At 36.5% G+C, this 24,632-nt stretch overlaps 1 protein-coding gene across 2 annotated transcripts in view; it reads left to right on the top strand.

The window, feature by feature from the left end:
- GAS2 (growth arrest specific 2) overlaps positions 1-24,632 on the top strand; it is a 149,467-nt gene that overhangs the window by 60,304 nt on the left and 64,531 nt on the right. For both annotated transcript variants that reach the window (XM_036763326.1, XM_036763325.1), the window contains exons 4-5: positions 5,607-5,748; positions 22,202-22,265. In XM_036763326.1, coding sequence (XP_036619221.1) covers positions 5,607-5,748; positions 22,202-22,265 — 206 coding nt within the window. The remainder of the gene's footprint in view (positions 1-5,606; positions 5,749-22,201; positions 22,266-24,632) is intronic.

Consider the following 24,632-nt stretch of genomic DNA (forward strand, 5'->3'; position numbering starts at 1 on the left):
TGTAAAGCACCTAGAGCAAGTGAGTCTGATGGAACATGCAGGATAAAAATAAACAATTTGGGGGCATGTAAAAATAAGTTTGGTCTAGCTTTGGAGGTAAACCTTGTTTTGGAGACTATTGGTGTCAGAGTCTGAGCTAGACTTGGATTAGGGGCTCAAACCCATTTACTGAACTTTCTTGAGGGAAGTCATGTGCACATGTGCACAACATGCCAAGTTGAATGTAAGCACCTTGAGGGGCAAAATCTGTTTAAATATATGTCTTTGTATCCCTAGCCCTTAGCACAGTGCTTGGCACAAAGAAACCACTTGATTAATGGTTTTTGAATTGTTGAATTGAATAAGACAGCTCTATTGATAGATTTCAAAGTTTATTTCTCTCTTAAAATATTTGATTTTGATTTATAAAGTGATAGAACTATATAACTGAAAGGATCCTCATCACAAGAAGATTCATGCTTTTGTGCTTTGCCAAACAGTATCTCTGGCAATTTCTAGCCTTTGTCCAAACAGAACATTTTAATATCTAGGATATATATATATATGTATATATATACACATATATGTGTATATGTATATACATGTAAACACACATATATACATACATTATATACATACACACATTGTGTGTATGCATGTAATGTGTGTGTGTGTGTGTGTGTATGGCTAAAGCAATTCCAATCATTCTTGAACATCTCACATAAAATATCTCCAAAGCATACTATAAAGAGGGAGCAATCATCATCTGACATCACTTCCATCACCTGCTTTGCAGGTGTTTCATAAAAATGTACAGCAAAAATTTTAAAGCAATACTTTCATCTGTGAACTCATTGATGCATGTGCTCTGTCCAAAGATGCTGATTTAAATCCATTGAGAACAGCTCATCAAACTCTTGCCAATATCTTCTTATAGATTCTCTGTAGGGGTGCACATAACATATTGAAGACCCTCCTCTAGATACCTTGAAATTGAATCGATAAGAATGAAGCAAAAGTTTTTTTTTTCCTAATTCTAAAATGATCCAATATCGCTATGAGAGTCTGTTTTCTCTTTGAAAATACTTGTTCACAAATGAGCATTGGTCATCTGACTGACCTTCTGACTTCTAGCTGAGGGAAGATACAACCTTCCAGAAAAGATGACCTCTGATGTAGGCCTTTTATTGAAACCTGAATTTTAAGGGCTTTGAGCAACAACTCTCCAGGCTGTATGATGTGGTTTGTAGATATTTTAGATGAGCTGTTCATAATGATTTAAATTTTGGGGGGTTATTGAACAAATTCTAGCTACTAAAATGATTTGTCTGGACAAGCATGGGTGGAAATGGGAAAAGATACTATCTGGAAAGCCCAAAGACTTAAATCTAACTATCAGCTCCAGAACAGAAAGGGATGCTTCATAAATTGCCTTCTTTGCCAGGTTGTATGACTGAATTATTGTTTCCTCTGGATTCCTGAGTTATGGCGTTTTGATAGTTTGCTCTTCTTTAACTTGCCAAAAGCTACAGTCATGTCTTTTCACACCAGAGCAAAGAATTTTCCAGGAAGAATGACATCTATGTTTATATAGAGAACTCAATGCTTTAACAATCTTTTAGAAAAGAAAAGATTAATTGCATTTTATTTGTTGGGTCAAAGTTCATGCAAGTAATTTCTCAATATAGGATTTTATTGGCTGCACTGACCAATTTGTTAGCACCTACCACTTCGGGTTTTTCATAACATAGTCCCATAGAATTAAATTTCTCCTCAGGATTATCTTTGTTGATAGGAAGATAAAGATGTTGTAGTATTTTTGATAGTGTTAACTCTCTATCATAAAGCTCTAAATAATTTATTTATGCCTCTCCTCACAGGATTATAGGATTTAAAGATGGAAAGGATTTTAGCAATGATCTAGTCCAGTACTCTCATTTCAGGATGAAGAAACCAGACCCAGAGAGGCTATCTTTCTTAAGATTTTTATCTATAGAGCTATAAGGAGGTATATAGTATATTTGTTACTATAAATAGTATACCCGTCTGCATCCACATGTAGTATATAGTTACTCATGATGCACAAAATATATACATATATGTGAATATATACATAATACATGAATGTATACATAATATGTGAATGTATTATGTAAATATCACATAAGCCATGTATATTCTCTAAGCTATGGTAAAATAACCAAGTAAAAATTTCAATCTATTTTGATATGTGAAGTCATCTAAGTTCCAAATCTACCTAAAAATTGGTCTGAACCTATGATTTCATTGGCATAGAAAACTCTCATGGAGGAAACTCCCTCTGCCAGTGCAGATTGGCAACTGTTCTGCAAATTGTAGTCTGGAAGAGATGCCTAGAGTATGCAGCGGTCAAATGACTTGCTTACTCCCTCACAGTCAGTATGTAGTAGAGATAGATCTTATACCCAGGGGTTTCTGACTTTGAGGATTGCTCTCTACCCATGAATCCATAATGCTTCTCCCTAAAACCTGAAGTCCAGTTCCATAACACCAAATACCTACTTGATATCTCCACCTGTATATCCCGTTGGCATTCTAACTCAAAGTTTCCAACATGGAGTTCATCATCTTTTCCCTTAAAATTGCATCAGTCCTTTCATCCAACAAGCATTCATTAAATTAGTACTATATGTCATATGAGGAAGATACAAATACAAAAATGAAAGTGTCCCTGACCTCAAGAAGCTTATATTCAACTGAGGGAAAGAATATGTGCACAGACAAATAAATTAAAAAGGAATATTTGGGGAGGAAACACTAGCAATTGTGGGGATCCAGGTAGGTCTGATGTGGTCCCATGTCCCTGTCTATTCATAAACACAAGAGTTAGAAGGGGAGAGAATTCAAAGCAATCACAAATAATAATAATAGTTCACTTTTATATCATATCTCCATAATCAATAGTGCTAAAATATAATAATATTGACATAGTTATCGATGACTGGGAGGGTGGCCCGGAGGCTCATATTGTCAAAGAAGTGAATAGTCAAGTTGTAAATTATAGGGAGGATTAGGAAGATGAAATAGAAGCTCTAGAGATTGATTATAAGGCTTAGGGCTAGGAAACCCTCCCATTTTCTCTCAATAGTGTACCATAGGACATTGGTTGGGGGAGAGGAATAACATAGAATGTGATGTTAAATCATATGAGAATCAGTTTTCTTTCTATATTTTAGGATCATGGATTTAGAGCTAGAAGGGATGATAAGCCAATTGAGTCCCATCCCCTAACTTTCCAGATGAGGAAACTGAGGTACAGAGCTGATAAGTCATTTGCCTGGGATTATACAACTGAAAATCAACTGAAGCATCATTTGAACCCAGGTCTTTCTCACTCCAAGTGCAAGCAGAGCTCAATTCACTCTACCAAGCTGCCTCTTGTTGACTATATTTTTGGAATTATTTGTGGAAAATTACTCATATCTGAAATTAATTTTATGCACAAAAGAATCAATATATTAAAATAATTTTAATGTAAAAATTCATATTCCCCTAGCTAATTGGACTCTTTGGATAGATATTTCTACCCCTATACTCCAAGTGTTAAAATAAAACCTCTTTATAGGATCCTTAGTTTCCTTTAAGGTTTGAACCTTGGTGACACATGTGTGAAGCATTTCCTGAATTGTCTCCCCTCCCCCACCTAAGTTGTTAGTGTTTTCTCTCCTCAGATTATCTTATATTTACTCACCTGTATAGGTACTGTACTTCTTCCCGGTAGAGTGTAGAAACAGTCTTCTTAAGGATTTGCTTTATTTTTGCATCCCAGCAGCAAAAAAAGTACACATAGTAGGTATTTTACAAGTTTGTCAAACTGAATGAGTAACTGAACTTTTTATTCAAATAACTGAAAGTTTTATTTTAGTGGGCATAGCCATAAAGTCACTGGGATAGAAAACTAGGGAAAGGTCATAGAATATTGTTTTGGGTTGTTTTTAGTAGGGCTACATCAGACAATCTTAGTTGTCTCTATTGATTTTTCACAACCATTTTAACCTCATGATCTACCACCATCAAGAGCAGTTATGTTATAGCTGCAGATACAAAGTGAAGTAGAGAATTAGGGCAATTATTCTTCTAACATAATTCACAAAAATAGCTCTGCCTTAACTATCTGGCTAGTTCAATAACTTTTTTCTCATTAATTTAGTCCTGAATTATCAAGGTACTCACCTGAAACTTTCACTTTATTATTGTTATTTTTTGCATTCGATCAATGCATTAATTCGTCACATTCGATCATGAATTTATTCATATCATTGTATACTCTTCTGAGGGGAAATTTCCAGGACAAAATTCATAAAAAATGACTAGCTATTAATAAGCAAGTTAGGTCAAGTTCACACCTTGCCTTTATCTGTATTATTTTCTCTTGTTTCCCATAGAACAATACCATGGAGCAAGACTACTATGTTTGGGGACAAATAAAACAGTCCAGATTGGAAATTTGTGTAGAGCAGCCTCATAGATTGTGAAGTGGCACATTTGGAGAAAAGTTAGAGAATTTCATTCCTCAAAGATCCTAAATAATGAGATCCCTTTAGTTTGAGTTCAGTAGAATAGGGGTTTGGGGCACTTCTGGATGTCTCTTCCATTCTGATCCTTCCTCTATGTACATATGGTGTCTAGGCTGGAACCCTGAAGGTCTTCCCCTCCCAGTTAGACTTTTTTTTTGAGTTTTGATTAAAGGTGTCATCCCTCAATTAACTTCTTAAAGAGGCCTATTCACTGAATGGGCATTACCTCACTCAAAGTGAGAACCTGAAAAGACCTTAGCCTGAAAGGGCTAGGGTCTCCCAATGCATGCTGTGCCATCTCCAGTCATCCTGGTGAATATCAGGTCACTGGACCCAGATGGCTCTGGAGGAGAAAGTGAGGTGGGTGACCTTGCACAGCTCTCCCTCACTCAAATCAAAGTCAACTACAAGTCAGGTCATCATTTCCCTGATGTCATGGTCCTCTTCCAGGATGAAGGACAGATACAACTACAACAACCTGACTATGATCAAATAGAATCCATCCAGGCATTTGAGATTTTTATTTGTATCAGAGGCTATACTCACTCACTCAACAACCTTTATTAAATGTCTACCCTGTGCCAGGTGCTAAAGATACAAAGATAAAAGCCAAATAGATCCTGCCTTTAAGGGACTTTACATTCAATGGGGGTTGGAGATCGTGTACATAGATAAGTAAATACCAGGTATCTAAAAAGAAACTGCAGATAGTGATATCAAATGAACTGCTTATCTAGAGTCTCCCAAAGGGGAAAAAAATATCAGAGAAAAAAAAAGAAAGAGGAAGGAATTGAGACAGGATAAGGATCCCCAGGCCTTTCCTGTTTAAGGCTTAAAATGCATGATCCCAACAATGCTCAGTCTTTGATGGGTACAGATTTTTGCACACCTCTGGGTCACTGTATCAGTTTCATTGACATTTCATTTCCCTTCTTGCAGGTGTGTGCAAAGGAATCATTAGAGATGAGGTCATTGTAAGGGAGTTTCATGGTACACATAAATGGCTCTTTTACATGCACCCCTAGGATGATTTGACCAGATGTGCAGAGTGAGATTTCTTTGTTTTCACAGTGCCTGCCCATGAGGAAGATTCCATGCAAAGCCAGTGCACCTTCAGGATCCTTTTTTGCCCGAGACAACACAGCCAATTTCTTATCCTGGTGCCGAGATGTAGGGGTGGACGAAACATGCCTCTTCGAATCAGAAGGTTTGGGTATGTATCTGCTTCTGAATCTGAGGTGATTCACATAATCTGAAGAGTCTAATAAGCCTTTCATTAATGGGCAGAAAAAAAAAAACAAACAAACAATGAAACAACAATAAACTCAACTGGTTAATGAAGATCATCTTTTTACTTCCTTTTTTTTTCCTCCTAAGAGGAAGCAGTGTGGTAAAGTGGATGGAGCCCTGGGTTTGAAGTCGTACAGCTTGGATCAGATTCTGGACTCCAGTACTGGCTAGCGTTATAACTTTGGACAAGTCACTTAAACTTCTCTGGGCTCAGTTTTCTCATCTCAAAAATGGGAGATGAGTTTCTTAAGTTCATAATAAAAATAAATTTATTTAAAAACTAAACAATCTAAGTTAGGGAAGGGCAGATTAGCTGAGACCTCAAGTACCTTTTAGCTCTATAATTATGATTCTAAGGTAGAAGATCCTAACATTTTTATGTCATTGACCCCTTTGGCAATCCAGTGAAGCCTCTGGGCCCCATTTCAGGATAATGTTTTTTAAATGCATAAAATGAAATGCAGAAGACCCCCCAAGGAAACTTTGAAATATAATTAAGAAAATTAAAAAAAAACCACAAAATCACAGATCCCAGTTTGAGAACCACTGACTTAGAGGCTCATTGGTCATTTCACAAGTTATTAACTATCATAATCACCTCTTTGGGTGTGTTATATTATTAAAATTCTGAACTTTTACAGGTGGCTAAGCATCACAGTTCCCAATTATTATTATTTATGTTGGGGGCGGGGAAGTAGGAAAGGGAATAGGAGCACAAAGCTTCCCTTCTGAAAAGTAAGACTGTTAATAAGGCAAGGCAGAATTGAAAGAATATATTAACTTGGGATGAAATTGTACCATTAGTCTTTATGAGCAATTTACCTGTGTTGAACATTCCAATGTTCCATTTGAGAATAGTGGTTGATTCTTTCCAGCTGTAAAAACTGTGGAAATACCTTCATTCTAACCTATGCAATTATCAAAAGTCAAATTGAGATGAATTTGAAGAAAGCATAGAACAGACACTTCATGCTTTACCAGGAAAAAACATGTTTTTTTTTCTTTTGGTGAATGATGCTCAAGGCATTTAGACTGGCCTCTTACAATCTCTTGATTAGAGAAGGTTCAATTCAATACAACCCTACAAGCATCCATTAGGCGCCTACTAGATATTGTGCTAGGTATTAAGAACGCAAAGACAAAAATGAAAGCAAGCTCTGACCTCAAGGAGTTTATAATTCTATGTTTTAATGTCCACTTTTCTCGGATCAAAGGTTCAGTCTCATAAACCCATTATTATCAAATATGCCATGGTTAGTAGAACAGAACCAAGTGGGGAAAGGGAAGAAACAGAAGAAAGCATACTTTCATTTGAGTTAGACTTCAGTCTTAAAAAGTGAAATCCCAGTAAAAATAATCTGCAAACAAGCATCACCCTTCTTCAACTCAGCTCAAGAAGGAATAGAAGCAAAACCAAAAATCCATGGCTGAGTATCTTTTAAGATATGTCCTTGTATGATTACAATATGTGTTGGTGAAAGACCAACATCTGTCACATTCAAGAAAATAATATAGGATCATAGATTCAGATCTAGCAAGATTGTTAAGAGATCATTCATTAATCCAACACCTTCAAGTGGCAGTTGAGGAAACCACAAGGAAAAATGAGTTGACTTGCTCCAGGTTATATAGGTAATAAATACAAAAGCTAAGATTCAAATCTTGGTTCATGGCTTCAAAACTGTTCTCACTCTGAAATCTTCTGTACTCTCCCTGCCTCGTCCCATAGTCTTGACTTGGGATTTTGTTTGGTACAGAGAGTGCCTTATGAGGAAACGTCCTCTTCCAATGCACTTTGTCACCCTTTCTGCAATGGAGACTCTTAAGAGTTACCATTGGGTGCTGAGAGGTTTGAGAAATTGGCTCAGCCAGTAAGTTTCAGAAATGGGACTTGGAACAGAGTCTTTCTGATTCTGAGGCTGACACACTATCTTCTATTTCTAGAGTGCAGTAGCTTAGACACTAGAGAATCTGCAATGACTGTGTCATCATTAATCTTTGGACCTCAAATTAACTGTGAAATGTCAATCAATCAAGTAATTATTTGTTGTTGCTGTTCAGTCGTTTCTGACTCTTTGTGACCCCATTTGGGGTTTTCTTGTCAGAGATACTAGAGTAGTTTGCCATTTCCTTCTCCAGCTCATTTTACAGATGAGGAAACTGAGGCAAACAGAATTAAGTGACTTGCCCAGAGGCACCCAGTTAGTAAGGGTATGAGGCCAGATTTAAACTCAGGAAGATGTCTTCCTGACTCCAGATGAAGTGCTTTATCCACTGTGCCACCTAGCTGCCCCAAGTATTTATTGTATGCTTACTATCAACTAGGCACTGTACTACATGCTGAGACTACAAAGACAAAACCAAAAAGTCTCCAAATCCATGGCCCTACTTTAGGCAAAACTAGAATTGTAGGCTTAAAAACTTATATTAAATATTTAATGAGCAGGTAAGTCATAAGACAAAAGCATTAATTTTGAATATTTTCTGTATGATAATACAATTTCTACCTTTTGATAAATATGTCTGTTCAATTTCTATTCTAACATTCCACAGTGGCATGGAAGTCGTTCAGAGTTATCAAATGCTACAGAGCAGTAGTGGAAAGTGAGACAAATAGGTGGTACAATAGATAGAGTCCCAGCTTAGAGTCAGGAAGACCTAAGTTCAAATCTGGCCTCTGATACTTATTAGCTGTGTGACCCTGAGCAAGCTATTTAATTTACGTTTGTCTCGTTTTATTCAACATTTAAATGGAGTTAATAATAGCACCGAGCTCCCAGTTATTGTGAGGATTAAATAAAATAATCATAAGTAAAGGACTTGACACATAGCATTATATAAATGTTAGCTATTATTAATAATATTAATATTATTAATAATTATTATGTATTATTTCTTTATATAGTATATAATTATGTCTTATAATATTAATATTATTAATCATATTAATCAAACTTATTGAACAAGAAAACTTTAGACCTTATTTGTGTCATGGACCCTTTTGGCATTCTGGTGCAGCCCATGCTCCCCTTCTTAGAATAATGTATTTAAAATATAAAGTAAAATACATGGGTTACAAAGGAAAGGAATACATTGAAATGAAGATGATTTTTCCCATCCAAGTTTATGAATGTTTATGTATGTGGATTCAAGGTTAAGGTACATGGTCTTAGACTGTGGACCTGGAGATGGGCTTTCCATCATATTGTCTGAGGACCATCCAAGCTAAATTCAGACAGGTTCATTACCAAGGTGATTCCAGAAGAATGGATATTTCAGCCATAGCAACTCTCCAAGATAGTCTATTAATTTAAGGAATGGTTACAATCTGTGTGAGTGGAAAGAGAATCCACACTGACCATGCTTCAGATGCTTCAATTATTAAAAAGTATGTTTGTCTTTATTAGTTTAAGTGATATTGGGCAAGTAATTTAACTGTTTAAAGCTGATCTGTACCAGTAGAAGGAGTTTCCTCCCAAGAGAAGTTCCTCTATCAATAAAGTCATAGGTTATTAGAGACAACATTGTATAGTGGACTGTTAGTTGACTTCAAGTTCAGGAAGATCTGGATTTAAGACCTGCTTCTGGCAACTGTTGGCTGGGTGACTTTAGGGTCAGGGGACTAAGGAACTGTAGTCACTGAACTTTTTTTTCTTAATATACATTTTGATGCCTGAGTTTCAATATAATTAGTTGTTATTTGTGATCCTATTAATTTCATCTTATTCACTCAAAACATTATTCTGAGAAGGCATCCATAGATGTTACCTGAATGCCAAAGGGGCCCACAAGAAACAGAAAAGACTGTTACCCCTGTCAAGGCACTTGGCCTCTTCATCCTCTCCAATAACTCTCAAAGGTTCTAAGTTGGAAAACAGCTGTAGATCTTCCTTGGTGGAGAGAGTTTCTCACCAGGAACTCCTTATAGCAATGAAATAGCAGGTCTGGATATCGTCCCCTCCCCACCCCGCAATTGCTTATGTATAGAAGAATATTTAGCATTAGAGGAAAAGATAGTAACAGATATGTTCCAATTTCTTTCATTAATTTCCCAGTCTAGTTACAATCTTTCCCTTTTTAATACACATAGTGTTTGTTTGTTTTGTTATTGCATCAGTAGCTGGAAAGTTAACTTGGCTTAGTGGATAGAGGGCTGACTTCAGAGAGAGGAAACCCTGAGTTCAAGTTCAGCCCAGAACATATTCTGGTTGTGCAACTCTGGTCAAGCCTCCACATTTTATGGCCTCCAGAGGATTCTTTAAGACTAAAAGTTACAGAAGAGTCATTACAGAAGGGATTTCCCCATTAGGAATTTTTTAAATTTAAATTAGAAACTTTTCTTGCTCTAAATAGATTAGAGGTTCTTAACCTAGCATTTTGTTATTGTTCAGTTACTGCAGTCATGTCTGACTCTTCATGACCCCATTTGGGATTTTCTTGGCAAAGATAGTGGAATAGTTTGCCATTTCCTTCTCTAGCTCTTTTTACAGATGAGAAAACTGAGGCAAACAGGGTCAAGTGACTTGCCCAGGGTCACATAGCTAGTAAGTATCTGAGGACATATTTGATCCCAGGTCTTCCTGACTTCAGGCCTGGTTTTCTATCTACTGTGCCTTCTAGTATACTTGTATTTTTAAAAATATGTGTAGACACATTTTTGATGGCTATGTTTTAGTAAGTTGGCTTCCTTTGCAATCCTGTGAATTTTATTTTATGCATGTAAGATATTATTCTGAGAAGGGGTCTATAGTTTTCACTGTAGGGGTCAATACTGCACACATGCACACACACACACACACACACACACACACACACACACACACAGATGCTAAGAAACCCTGAAGTAGTTAGTAAGATGATGTGGTCACAGTCTCTAGGGAGAAAGAAAAACCTGACCATTCTTAGTGTTGAATTTAGGATCATGCCAAGAAGGGAAACAGCTGTGCCCTTGGATTGTAATGCTAACCCCCACAAGGGGACTTTAAATCAATTCTGTTTTCCCAGTGGACTTCCTCGTGCTGGACTTCTGGGTGAGGAGAGAGGAGGCTCTCACTGACACCCTGGGTCACCCTTATTCGAGAATCCGTTGGAGGACACAAGACAACAATAACCCTGTGTCCTGTGCTTGAAATGTCTTTGCACAACTTTTGAAAGGGAATTTAGGACAAGATGCTTGCTCCCACCCCCTCGTCCCCTCCCTCACCTCTTATAGTTTTCATTTCAATAGAAAATGAGATGAAGAACATCCTTTGTTTCCTGGTGATCTGAAAAACAAATAAAATGAAAAGATATTCCGATGAAGGAGAAAATCTACTGTGCTGAGGACTTATCAAGGGCCCTCTGTTTTGAGCTGCTCAAAAGGTCCTTTCCAGCTTGAAAAAATAAGTCCTTATCTCTGTAGCAACTGATATGCCATGCTTCTGTTCCAGTTCTCCTTGTTTCTTGCACAACTGTTTGGGAAAGAATCTGGATTCACCAAATCTCAATTAGCTCTCTTTAGACCCTGCCTAATGACAAGCAAGCTCATATTGGGGAAGGGCATGATAGGGAAGAGGAACTTGGTAGCAATTACAATAATAATAATTGTTGTTTATTGTTTTGCTTCTGGAAGCAGTCTCCAAGCTTGTACAGTAATATTTTTTATTTTTTTTTTTGCTTCATGTCTGCTTCACCCCTTTCTTGATTGTTGGTGAGATACAATTCTTCCCAGCTCATACAAAACCATCATACAAATTCAACCCTGCTGCTTATCTCCTTATGCCATTCTTGGGAGACAACCTTTTTTTATTTTCCTGAGTGAAATGTCAGCATTTAGCTTGCTGGCTATCATATCTGGGGAAAAAGAAATAAAAGAAAATATCAACCTTTTGGTAATGGACTGGGCCAGCAGTATTTTTCACAAACATTATTTTAAACAGAAAGTAGCTTTGAAATTAAAAGGAGTATGAAAGAGGAAAAAATCATGTTATGCTGCTTAGCATGCTGGATTTGGGGGCAAGAAACAGAGCTGAATTCCACCTTTGGCTATGTCTCAATATTGGTAAGTTTTGTTCTTATTAGCCCACGTTTTTGACTTTGCCCTTCCCACCCATTGTTGCTAGTTTGATGATGTATACAGCCACTGAGACTTCCAAGGATGGTAGAATTTAGTAATTTGCTCTTGTTCATCCACCTTTTATCATTCAGGTAGGTATTCATTGAGTACCTACTGTGGGCCAGGAAATGTGCAAAGCATTGGAAGTAGGGACTGGAACTGATTTCTTCGGTGAGGAAACTCCTGCTCCAGTGCAGATCAGCACCTTCTCTTCAATTTGTAGTCTTAGAGGATTATTAGATGGTGGAGAAATTAAGTGGCTTGTCTCAGAACATAGAGCCATTATGTGGCAGAGGGAGGAGTCAATACAGGTCTTCCTGATCTCAAGGCCAGCTTTCTATCCACTACATCACACTCCTCCCTCTGGAGATAGAAGGACAAAAATAAAAGTCTCTCCCCTCAAGGAGCATGCATTCTATTGGGAAGAAACAACACGTAACCAGATCAGGGAATACAAAGTATATACAGTGTATGAGGACAAATTTCTTTTGAACTGAAGGTTTGAGCTAGGGATTATCAAAAATAATGTATTGATATGCCTTTAGATGAAACAGCTTCTTAAGTGGTAGAATCTGCTTCAGGATTGAAGTGTAAAATGCTACGTTTACCCCCTAAATACATCTCATCTGTCTCTAATATAAAAGGTAAGTAAATGAAGAGTCCTGCCCAAATCCGTGAATTTTTTCCACTACGAATGATGGGGGTGGGGTGTTGCTAACCTTTTTTTTTATTTTTGCATGTGTGATAACTGATTTCAAAAGCATCACGGAGGGAAAAAATCCATATATGTTCTGTAACTGAGTAAATGTCTTAAATAGTTCTCTGAGACACAGAGAGATTACATGACTTACTTGGGGTGATGTGACTAGTAAGCTTCAGTGGCAGGATTTGAACTCAGATTTTCCTGAATTACTTCTAGCATAAAACCCCATGAATTAATTTTTAGAATTATTTTTGAAATATCTACATTTTAAGTTTAATCTGAGCATGATATGACTCTAGTATTCTTTACCAACATTATCTTAAATAAATTTATTTTAAAACTAAAAAGAATAGGAAGGAAAATCATATTATGATGGATAGTGTACTTTAGAATAGAGAGGCTTGGGTTTAAATTCTCACTCTGCCACTTAAATGCCTGTATGTCTTGGAGAGGTCATGTCAAATCAATTCAGTATGCCTTTATTGAGTGCCTGATATATTCCAGGCAGTATGCTAGCAATGGGCCTCAATTTCTAAATCTGTAAAATGAGGCAATTATATTAAATGAGCTCTTGGGCTTTTCACATCTCTTTGCCAATGATTCTAAAATGTGTCAAAGGTGCTAGAGAGTATTTAATATGTTAATATTGATTATTAAAGAACTATCCATTTTCAAGGTCATAGATACATCCTTGTGACATCTGGACTATTAAATAATGGTCTTATCGATAAGAAAATGAACAGTCAGATAATTATGGAATATCAGAATGAAAGAGACCTCAGTGGCTATCCAACCTCACCATGCCCTTAAAGGAATCCCCTTTAAAACATACAGAGTCATCTAGTATTTGCTTGAAGACTAATGAAGGGAAATCCATTTTCTCCAGAGGTAGCCCCTATCCTGTCTTTGGATAGCTCCAAAATATTGGAAAGCTTTTCCTTGTGGCAGGCCTACATTCCTGCCTCAGGAACTTCCACCTATTTTTCCTTGTTCTGCCATCTGTAGCTAAGCAGGACAAGCCTAATTCCTCTTTATATGACAGCCCTTCAAATACTTAGAGTCCTCTGGAGTTTTTTTCTTCTCTGGCTAATCAGGTTAAGAATCTATGTAATTGGCATAATAAATATTTTACAAATCTTTGCAAAATAATTCTGACTAACCTTGTTCTAGATCTTTCTCTATGTGCCTTCTCTGTTTTAAATTGGACATCCCAAAATATGTTGCATACAAACTCATCAGTAATAGCAGTTTAAACTATATATTATAAAATTGATGCTTATAATACGTGGTTATTTAAGGTGTGAGTAAGTAATGAATTCCATTCTTTAAATTAATACCATATTTTGGCTGGGAGTTTTGCTACTTATAATTGACTTTTGCACCTTAAAATTTCTCATGTTTGTGAAGCTAATCAGTGTTTAAAATGTTTTCTAGGGGTTCTGTTGGGTTGCCTCTAATTCTATCGACAGTGGGAAGCTGAGAGATATCTAAAGAGAGGAAAAGCATGCCCTGATAACATGTTTGTTTGGGATAAACACTTGGCTTGTACTAACCATGTCAACATCACAATGTTATTAAATGATTATAGGACTTGGAGCCAGGGAATCTTCTCCATCCGTTTCTCTGAAAAAAGAATCCGCTCAACAAGAAAAGGGTTTGCTCTTTGCTATGCCGGCATGCTCCTGTGTGTGTGTGTGGTTTCTTTTGGAACATTCCCCTCTTTTGTTGTGGTGACTGTATTTGTCATGTCGTGCTTGTGACTTTGCTCTGTGAACCTGTCTTCTGATGTAGTATATTGACAATGACCTCTGATGGTCATAATTCTCTGGTCCAACCATGATTATTGTTATGGAAATGGGAAAGGCTGACCAAAGGATTCCCCACTGCAGTCCTGGCTTTGCCCTCCTGTCAAGAAACCCAAGGGTTTTGAGTGTTGATTTTCAAAATACGTTATCAATCTACATCTCAGGGCCGTGTGTTGCATCAGAAGAAGGTTCTATGCCTGTTTACTAATGTTTGACTGAACCAGCCATATCTCAGGGTGTAGTTTGTTATTTTGAGGGCCAAAGAACCATTTTACAGGGGATAATGTTCCCTATTTTTATTAGAGCTAAGAAAAAATAGTAGCAATGTCTTTATACATATGACTAGTTCTTGAATATCTATACATGGATTATTCTTATGGCTAATCCAGGAAAATATTGACTTCAGATTTTGTAATTAATGCCTATGCTATTTATTTACTACTTTATTAACATCGGGTTATACACAGCCTTTATTTGGGGTAGGGGTACACCTCAAATACTCTCTACTCACTGAGGTCATATAAATTTTTTGGAACTAAACACAGAGAAAGGGTAGGTAATATATTCATTTTTGTAAAATTGGTTTATTCCTAACATGAAGCGTGATGCAGAGACAATTTGAGAATGGGTTAAGTTATGGAAAATAGATCGATTTCTGCCTCCTCTGAAATTAGGATTATAGGGTGTACAACCAGAAGGGGCATTGTCTTGTCTAGCCCTATCACTGTGCAGGTGAAGAAACTGAAGCCCCAAATGGTTAAGTGCCTACCAGGGAAAAAGCGTCAGAACTAGATTTCAAACACAGATCCTCTGACTTCAAATCCAGTGCTCCTTCTATTATGTCATGATTCAGTCATCATTTGTTTTGAAGTGACTTTCCCAATCATAAACCCCCTTATTTCGAGAACCTAACATAGATTCCCTAAAACCCATCCCAAAGGCCAAAATGTTATAATTAGACTCTTAGCATATATAATTGAGACTTGAGTATGCTCTGTCCTCTATTCTTTTATTGATGAAAGATGGGATTGAATATTCCTTATTAATTTGATATGTATCCCAGATAACATATCACATTCAAAATATTCTTTCTCATGATTCTGTGGACCATGACCTTGCAACAGTGATAATATGTCCTTCATATCAATAAAATCTGTTTTGAATGATAGAAGATAGTCATTCAAACCTTCATTTCAAGGTGGAAGACAAAAGCAAGACTTCAGAGTTTGTCTAAACTAGCGAAGTTATTAAAAATGTATGTGTGTATGAGTGTGTGTGTGCCCACAAAAAACAGGCTAACAAGTGGTTGAGCTGAAGGTAACCTCACTTTGCTTGTCAGGTAATTGAACTCGATCCTCCCCTATACACACACGTGCACGCATACACACACACACACACGCGCGCGCGCGCACACACACACACACGCAATCTTCCTTCTCCATTTTTTGATCTAACAAGATCCTTTACCTTTGATCACTATGCTAAGCCCCACTCCTCTCACTAACTGAAGCTCTTCTGTGTGTCCCCTGGAGGAGTAAAGCAGAACGGCTTAGATCCATTTCTTTATCTTTCTGGGAGGTGATAGACTCACCTGCTACTTTATATCCTGGGAGTAGCGAAGTACCACAGGAAGAGATGATTTCTTTTTTATCTGTTGCCATGCAAATATACACAGCTTTTCTTGCATCACCATTACTACACCAATATCTTGGACTTGGATGTAGTGCTTTAGAATCTTCAAAGTGATTTCATGTATATTATCATATCTGAATCTCAGAAGATCCTCCTAAGGTCAACAGGACAATTTGATTCCTTGTTCTATCGTGTTACCTGTATTTCCTTAGAAAAGAAGGTCCTTAACCTTAACCTCTCTGAGCCTGTTTCTTTTATGTAAAATGAAGAGGTCTGGATAAAATGACTTTGAAAATCCAGCCAACTCTCAATCTAAACCAGGGGTGGAGAACCTGCAGTCTTAAGACCACATATGGTGCTCTAGGTCTTCAAATGTGGCCCTTTAACTGAATCCAAACTTTACAGAGCAAATCCTTTCATTAAGATTTATTTTATTTAGAGTCTAAACCATGTTATGTTGTTGTTGTTGTAGTTATCCCTTTGTTGTTCAATCATTTCAGTCATGGCGGAGGCTTCATGACTGCATTTGGGGTTTTCTTACTAAAGGTACTAGAATGGTTTACGTTTGCTTCTCCAAATAATTTTACAGGTAAGAAATCGAGGTAACAGGGTTAAGTGACTTACCCAGGGTCACATAGCTAGTAAGTGTCTGAGGCTGGATTTGTTCAGGTCTTCCTGACTCCAGTTCTGACAATATTTACTGAACCACCCAGTTGCCCTATTATCCCTTTATAGATGAGATAAGTGAGGTTCATTGTTTAAATGACACACTTAAAGTTAGTTAGTGACAAATCAGAATTAGAATCTAAGGCTTCTGATCATCTAATCCAGGGCCCTTTCTGCTGCCCTATTTTGCCATAAGTTAAAAGGCCACATGTCTAAAATGGGGAGGCTCAATTTGAAGTTAATAAGTATTCAAGATTAAGGCAGGTTTAGCTGATTAAAAGTTTTTCCCCTTAATTTCCTCCTTGCATGAGAATTTAAAAAAAATCCATGCCCTCCCTGAGGAATTGCCATTAATATCGTACTATAAAAAGCATATGGATAATAGAATTTTTATGAGGGGAACTCAATAACTTTCATAACCTTGTCCATCTGTTAAACTATAATGTAGCTAGTTGAACCATACCTTCATTGCAGAATGCAGTGTGTTTCTGTGTGTACTATGACATAGAAACTTTATTCATTACTTAGACATTAGACTGATCTTGTATCTCCAAAGCAGGCAAAATTCCATTTGACGTTTGATGCTTATAAGATTTTGACAGAATGCAGGGTATGGAGTTGGGCCTCCTGTAATGGAGTTTGAATGGCAGATTGGGGTTCTATTTCCCTGAGGAAATAATTACAGTTTTCTTCCAAATGGTTTGATCATTAAAAGAAGATGAAGAAGAAAAAAAAAACTTTCCAAAGGCAATGATCACTTTGCAAAACTCTGACTGTTAAAATTAAAATGCACTAAGAGAGAATAAAAAATGAGCAAAAAATTTTTTCCACTTGGTTATGTGGATGAATGGATGGATGAGTAGATGGATGGATAACTGAATTAAACCAAGGTTCAAGTCTAACCTCTGATGCATATTAGCTATGCGACTCTTGGCAAGTCAAATCCGTTCAGTGTCCCAAGGAAATCTCCAAGTTGTAGGACAGTTACTGGTCTGTTTCAGTAGATGGAGTTTTCTCATTTAGGAATTCTCTGCAAGGTGAAATCATAAGTGTGGACCAAATATATATTTTAGCAATGTTTATAAAGAGATAACCTGATATAATGGCTGAAGTGCTAGCTTCAGATAGGAAGGTCTGGGTTAGAGTTTTCCTTCTGATACCTATTGGTTGTGTGACCCTGAGCAAGAAAGACAATTTCAGTATGTTAGGTAATATTCTAAGAATATTAATTGAAGAGCAGGAATCAACTTATATTGGTGAAGGGACTATCCTCACTGGAAATTCCCTACACTAATGAAATCACAGTCTAATCTTAAGCATAAATATATTACATAAGATGCAATCATACCTTTCAAATTTTATTTACATTTTGTACAATTTCTATATTTTTTGTTTTGATTTTGGGGAGGCGATCGGGGTTAAGTGACTTGCCCAGGGACACATAGCTAGCGTCAAGTGTCTGGGGCCACATTTGAACGCAGGTCCTCCTCGCTGCAGGACCAGTGCTCTCCCCACTGTACCACTTAGCTGCTCCCAATTTCTATATATTGTTAAGAGTATGAGCCAATAAATGAATTTAAAATGAATGAGAAATTTTATGGTATGCCAAGGTTTTCAATTTTCGTCCCACCATCATAACACTTTCCCCTTCTTCCTGTTCCTCCCCCCCACCAAAAGTAAAAAGAATGAGGAAGTGCTTCATTTAACCTTCCTAGGACAGGCTTAAGTTCTAAGTAAACTTGTCAGCTGTCTAACTAGCAATTAACAAAGACTATTTTGAAAAAGTAAGCACATAAATGATTTAGTTCTTAAGGATAAGATGAAATTTAAAATTTTGAGAGAATGGCATCTTTTCCATTTCAATAGCTGCTTGGCTTCTAACATAAATTATTAACAGCCATGACATCCCTGCATGTACTTTTTATATAAGCTGCCTTAGTTAACCTACTTGATATGAAAACTGAGAGAATTTGAGATTAAATAGTTTTGATGTACATAAATAAGGGAAATGAGAAACACACTGACTAGCAGAATGCTCATGGTATGCATACTAATATATCTCAGTCATAGAATTTCTTTATCTCAAAGAATTTCTCCTCCACAGTTTTTTTTAAACTACAGATGAACAGTCATTAAATAATTAATTTCTATCCTTTGACTTCATTTCTTTTAGTCTCTCATTACTTATACTGAAAATATCAAACAAATTCACCCCAAAAGTTCTCTCAGTTTTACTTTTTTAATGTAAACAAATGTGTTTTGCAGTTAAATTTTTAATACTTTGCATTATTTAAACATCCATGCTTTCCAGAGAAGGTACCAATCTGTACTGGTAGAGGAAGTTTCCTTACCAGGGAGTTCCTGTATGAATAGAATCAAAAGTCCAGTCCCTGTTTCAATCCTGATGCTTCCCGAAAAACTTGATAAAATACGTAAATCAAATTATGGTAACAAAATTTGAATTCGGGAGTATACTATGCTTATGTATGAAAATTGATATAATAGAAAATATTATGTTTGAGCAAGTAAATTCAGTGTAGTACAGTGTCCATGTGCTGGGTTTGGAGTCAAAACGCTTTTATCTCTGCCGCTTACTGGCTGATCTTGGGTAAGCAGATTGCTTTATCTTTTGGCCTCAGTTTCTTAATCTGAAAAATTAGGTCATCAGAGCAGATGAATTCCAAGGTCACTCTCAACTTTAAATCTAGGATATTACCATCCCAAGATGATTTTTTTTTGTACCAAAAACTAAAAAGTTTTGATTTGGTTAGAAAACAGATTAAGAGACAGAAAATTATTTATCTTAAATTCTTTTAGGGAAGTAAAATAAAGAGTGTAGTTAATTATATGCAATTTTCTCAATTCTTAATTATGTGTTTTTCTCAGTGACACTGTTACAGGGCCAGTATTTAAGCTAAGTATTTAAGCTAGATTAATGACCCCTCAGGGGATTAAATAAAGGAATGCAAAATAGCCATAAGAAGTCTTATCACAACATTTTATTTCATATAGTGCCCAGGTTTGATACTCTTTCTTGCAGAAGCACCTTTGAGAGCTGCATTCCTTTCACACTATCCTGGGTTTTTTATAAACATTATGACTTTATAGTGATATTCTAGTATTTAGGAACACTACATGGTAGAAATATCACACCCTGATTCATCATTTTCATATCCGCTGATATTGACTTTTGTATAAAGCTACTTCCTACATGATCTGTTATTCTCCAAGTGTTACTATTTTTTTTCATTAGGACATGAATGAAAGGAATAGGGACTATGATATCATCGATCTAGAGAAACTCCTAGATGATACAGGTTGGCAAGTTCCTTTCAACTGATAGTCTTAGCTAGAGAACTGAGAGGTTAAAGAACTTGGCCAAAATCATCTAGCCAGTATGTTTTAGAGTGGGAAACACATCTGCAAGCATGTAGAAAGTATTGGGGGCCCCATTCCCTGGAGCACAAAATAGGAAATTGACCTTGGCTTAACAGCTGGTCACATGCTATGTTGTGTGTTAGTGACATTTCCTATCATGATGTCCGTAATGATGATTTTGTGACTCAGATGAGATAAAACTCCAGGTCAAAAAATGGGAGCTTGACAATTAGTGATAGGATTAATTTTTCTCAGTTTGATACTCTGTGTGGAATTCCATTTATGATGAGCGTGGTATTGTTCTCTGTTTGAAAATTATTGAGATAGAACCATCCATCTGTCTTGTCTACTTTAAAGTTCACTTGATAATTTATCACTGTAAAAATCTCAACTTCTTAATTTTAATAAATAAGAAGTACATAGGAAATAGAGGTTAAAATGACCTTTACACAGCCAACCTCCATTATTTTATATTCTACTAATTAAATATTTGTGATAATTTTTAAAAAGTACTCGGCTGAAGTTTGCTCAGGAGAGATTTTTTTAAATTTGAAAATATTATAGAATTAAGATTTTTTTAAATTAATCAATGGTCTTGGGCTTTATAGCACAGTTAAGTCCCCTTTATATTCATCATTTGCATCAAAACATCCCTTGTAATAAAGAAAAATGATTAAACAAAACAACTGATAATGTTATGTCTAAAATATATGTAACATTCTGCCTCTGTGTCCCCCAAGAATACAAATAAAATTTAGATTTTCGACTGTCATCCAGATTGACAGTCTTTCCCCACTGAGAACATAGCTGTGACCTTTTATTACATGAATAGAGAACCTTTTAAATCTAGACTAATGAAAAAAAGGGGAAGGGAATTGAACACATTTTAAAAATCAAAGAACCATGCCATTTTATTGCTTGATGGTGGCAAAATTGGGGTACATACACATTTAAGCAAAAAATGTAAAATATATACAATTACTTGTATATATGTGTGTATATATACATATATACATACGTATGTGTGCTGTTACTAATACCCTCCACCTTGACTTCAGGATGAGGCATCACTGCTATCACTTGGAAGGAAAAGAAGGACTCGGTCCCTGAAATGGGCAGATGGAGGTGAAACTGGATGTTTGTTTAATCGTACAGTTCTAACTTCGTGGGGTCATGCTATTTTGCTGGATAAATGTGTTTCCACACAACTGATGGTTGTGTTCTCTCTAGGATCAATGAATCAAAATATTATGCATATATTAACCTAATTGTTTGTTGAGGTACCAAATAGCCTATTTCTCTCCTTAGGAGACTTTGGAAATATCAAAAACATTTCTTCAAAAAATCTCAGGAATTAGTCTTGGGAACAATAGAATAAATTCTAGCACATCTTGCCAGTGTTAGCAAACAATTTTGTGATATACTAGCCCTTGCTAATGAGGATAGCAGCCATCAGTCGAATGAATAAATCAGTAGTTTGAGAACAATTTCTTTTTGTGTGCACTCAGTGGAATTTATTTACAACTGTATATATCCAGTTAGAAGCACTTGATTAAATAATGTTTCGTCTATTCAATGTTCATTAGTTGGGGGAAATTAAACCTGAGAAATCTCTACTTACATTATTCATTATTATTTGATAGCTATCTCAGTGGGTTGTTTTTTTCTAAAATCACTTATAAACCTAGTACAAGGATTTTTTAAACGTGGATTGAGTATTTTCATGTACTTGTGTGTCTACTAGATGTAGTTTCCTAATGGCCATTAACTGTATCCCTTGTAACTGTCTCTAGGCTTGTCCTAAGTATGATGATGTTAGTATTTCTTGATTGAAATGAATAACACAGCTGGGATTTCCTGAGAACACTAATGGGTTCCTTTGGAGAATGATGTATGAACTGTGTTCAGCCCTCAGCACCTCTAAGTGCACAGTGGGTATCTAGCGCTCTATAGTGGGTCTGAAAAAAGAATGATTGAAGAGTCTAGCACATTAAATTCAACTTTTAGTGACACCAAGAGGTTAAATCTGTTTATCCATGCACAACTCTGAAATTCCTTTTTGTTGTAAAAGTTCTTTTTCTTTGTCTTGCCTTTCCAGTTCTCCACAAGCAGCCTAGAGAAGTGTGCCTTTGTTTGCTAGAGCTGGGCCGGATTGCAGCCAGGTAGGTCTTGTCCTTAAAAGAATAAAGATAGGGTTTTTCTACTGTTCTTGTTGTCGTTGTTAGCATTTATAGAGTGCTTTAAGGTTTGCAAAGCACTTCACATGTTATCTCATTTTATCCTTGAGCTATTATTTACAGATGAGGAAACTGAGGCAGCTAGTGCTTAAATTACTTGCTCAGGATCATACAGCTAGTAAATATCTGAGTCTAGATTTGATCTCAGGTCTTCCTGGGACCCAGTGCTCTATCCATTGCATCACCTAGCAGCTTGGTAGCCACATGGGCAATAGAGATGCCTCACAACAGCTTGAGGCAAGGCAGTCAATGTCTTATTTTCTACTTACCCATCAAAAGTTTTAGTGTGGTCATGAGGAGGTAGCATGGCTAAGCAAATTATCTGGAGCACCCCATTTTGCCTCATGACTGCTTTTCACACCCCACCTTTTCATCTGTTCTCTTTCTTTGACCCTCTTGCAGTTTTTCCAAATCTAGTGAATAAATCTATAGGGCAGCTCAGTAGTATAGCAGCTTAGAGTTAGGAAGACCAGAGTTCAAACCCTGTCTCATAATATTATTAGCTGTCTGACTCTGGGCAAGTCACTTAACCTTTCAGCTTCATTTTCTTCATCTGTAGAGATAATAGCACCTGCCACATGAAGCTGTTGTGAGAACCGAAGGAGATAACGGATAAAGCACTTTGCAAACCTTAAAGTGCTTTATAAATGCTAGTAATTATTAATATTACTATTATTAAATTTCAATACCTCTTATTTTCCCCTCATTCTTCAATAATTCTTCCTTCTTTCCTTTCATGCTACCTTTTGTCTTCTTCCCTGTCTTTCTACTTGTTTTGTTCCCCTCCAGCCCATTCAGAGAGAATAAGAGAGAGGGAGAAGAAGAAAATGGCTCCTTGATTTGTACTCAAAGCCTTTCCAGTATGGTAGTACCTGCCAGAACCTTCATTCTCCTGGCTTGGCCATTGAGAACCCAGCATTGCCTTTACCCTGAAATAAGATTTTCAGGTTCATATTGTTGTTGTCGAGTCATTTCAGCCATTCCTGATTCAGTAAAGTGACCCTATTTGGGTTTTTTTTTTTTTGGCAGAGATACTGGAGTGGTTTGCCATTTACTTCTCCAGACCATTTTACAAATGAGGAAACCAAGGCAAACAGGGTGAAGTGAGTTGCCGAGGGTCACATAGTTCATCAGTGTCTGAGGCTGGATTTGAACTCAGATTTTCCTAACTCCCTGCCTAGTGTTCTGTCTACTGTACCATCTAGCTGTCCCTAGGGTTCATTAGAGGCAGGGAATAGGACAAAGAGGCTACTTCTTTTTTAAATAATTTATCAATCTTGGTTTTAAAACTAAATAAAGCCATCATTTTTGGGAAGGGAAATTGAAATGCTAATATTCCAATAAATTTCTCTTTTCTTTAATTAAATATATAATACTTTGATACGTTGTCTCATCAATGACTGTACTCCCTCTAATGAAACAAATTACAACCTATGCCTACCTATCCTGGTGCAGTTCTTAGCCATGTTCCTCAGATATCCACCAAGCCGTGAAACCAGAAATGTAGCAATGGTAGGGCAAGCAGAGATTTTACTCAAAGCCTAGAAATATAAATAGTAAAAATAAAATTAACACATGCATTCCTTCAGCAGTTTAGGAACAACTAATTACCAACCAGAACCCTAGCACCTAATTAAAAAGAATAAGTTAAATATGGCTAATATGGAAGTGTGTTTTGCCTGATGTCACATATTTAATTTTTATCACATTGTTTTTTTCTCAATGGTTGGGCAGTGCAGGAGGTATGAATTTACAATTAAAAATTCCTTTAGGGGCAGCTAGGTGGCGCAATGAGTAGAGCACTGGCCCTGGAGTCAGAAGGACCTGAGTTCAAATCCAGCCTCAGACACTTGACACATTTACTAGCTGTGTGACCTTGGGCAAGTCACTTACCCCCAATTGCCTGTCTTCCCCCCCACAAAATAATGTAAAAAAATTCTTTTAAAAATGAATAATAAAAATAAATTAAAAAAAACTTTTTGAAAGAATAATTAAAGTAAGAAGCTATCAAATTCAAGTACATTGCAATAATATGCAACCATGGGATGTAACTTCCTATATTCTTCTTGTATCATTTTGACACCATGAATTACTAAGTTTGAGAATGAAGTGTATGCTTCTTGACCTGGGCATAAAAATTTGTTAGTTACCTCTTTACATGAAATGTGTAATAGCATATATTTTTATGACTTTTTACAGTTAAAGAGTGCTTTTCATACATTATCTAATTTTCTTCTTACAGTAACCTTGGGAAATTGGCAATGACTGCATAATTATCTTCATCTTTACAGA

This window comes from Trichosurus vulpecula, chromosome 6 (genome assembly GCF_011100635.1).
Source record: "Trichosurus vulpecula isolate mTriVul1 chromosome 6, mTriVul1.pri, whole genome shotgun sequence".
Lineage (NCBI taxonomy): Eukaryota > Metazoa > Chordata > Mammalia > Diprotodontia > Phalangeridae > Trichosurus > Trichosurus vulpecula.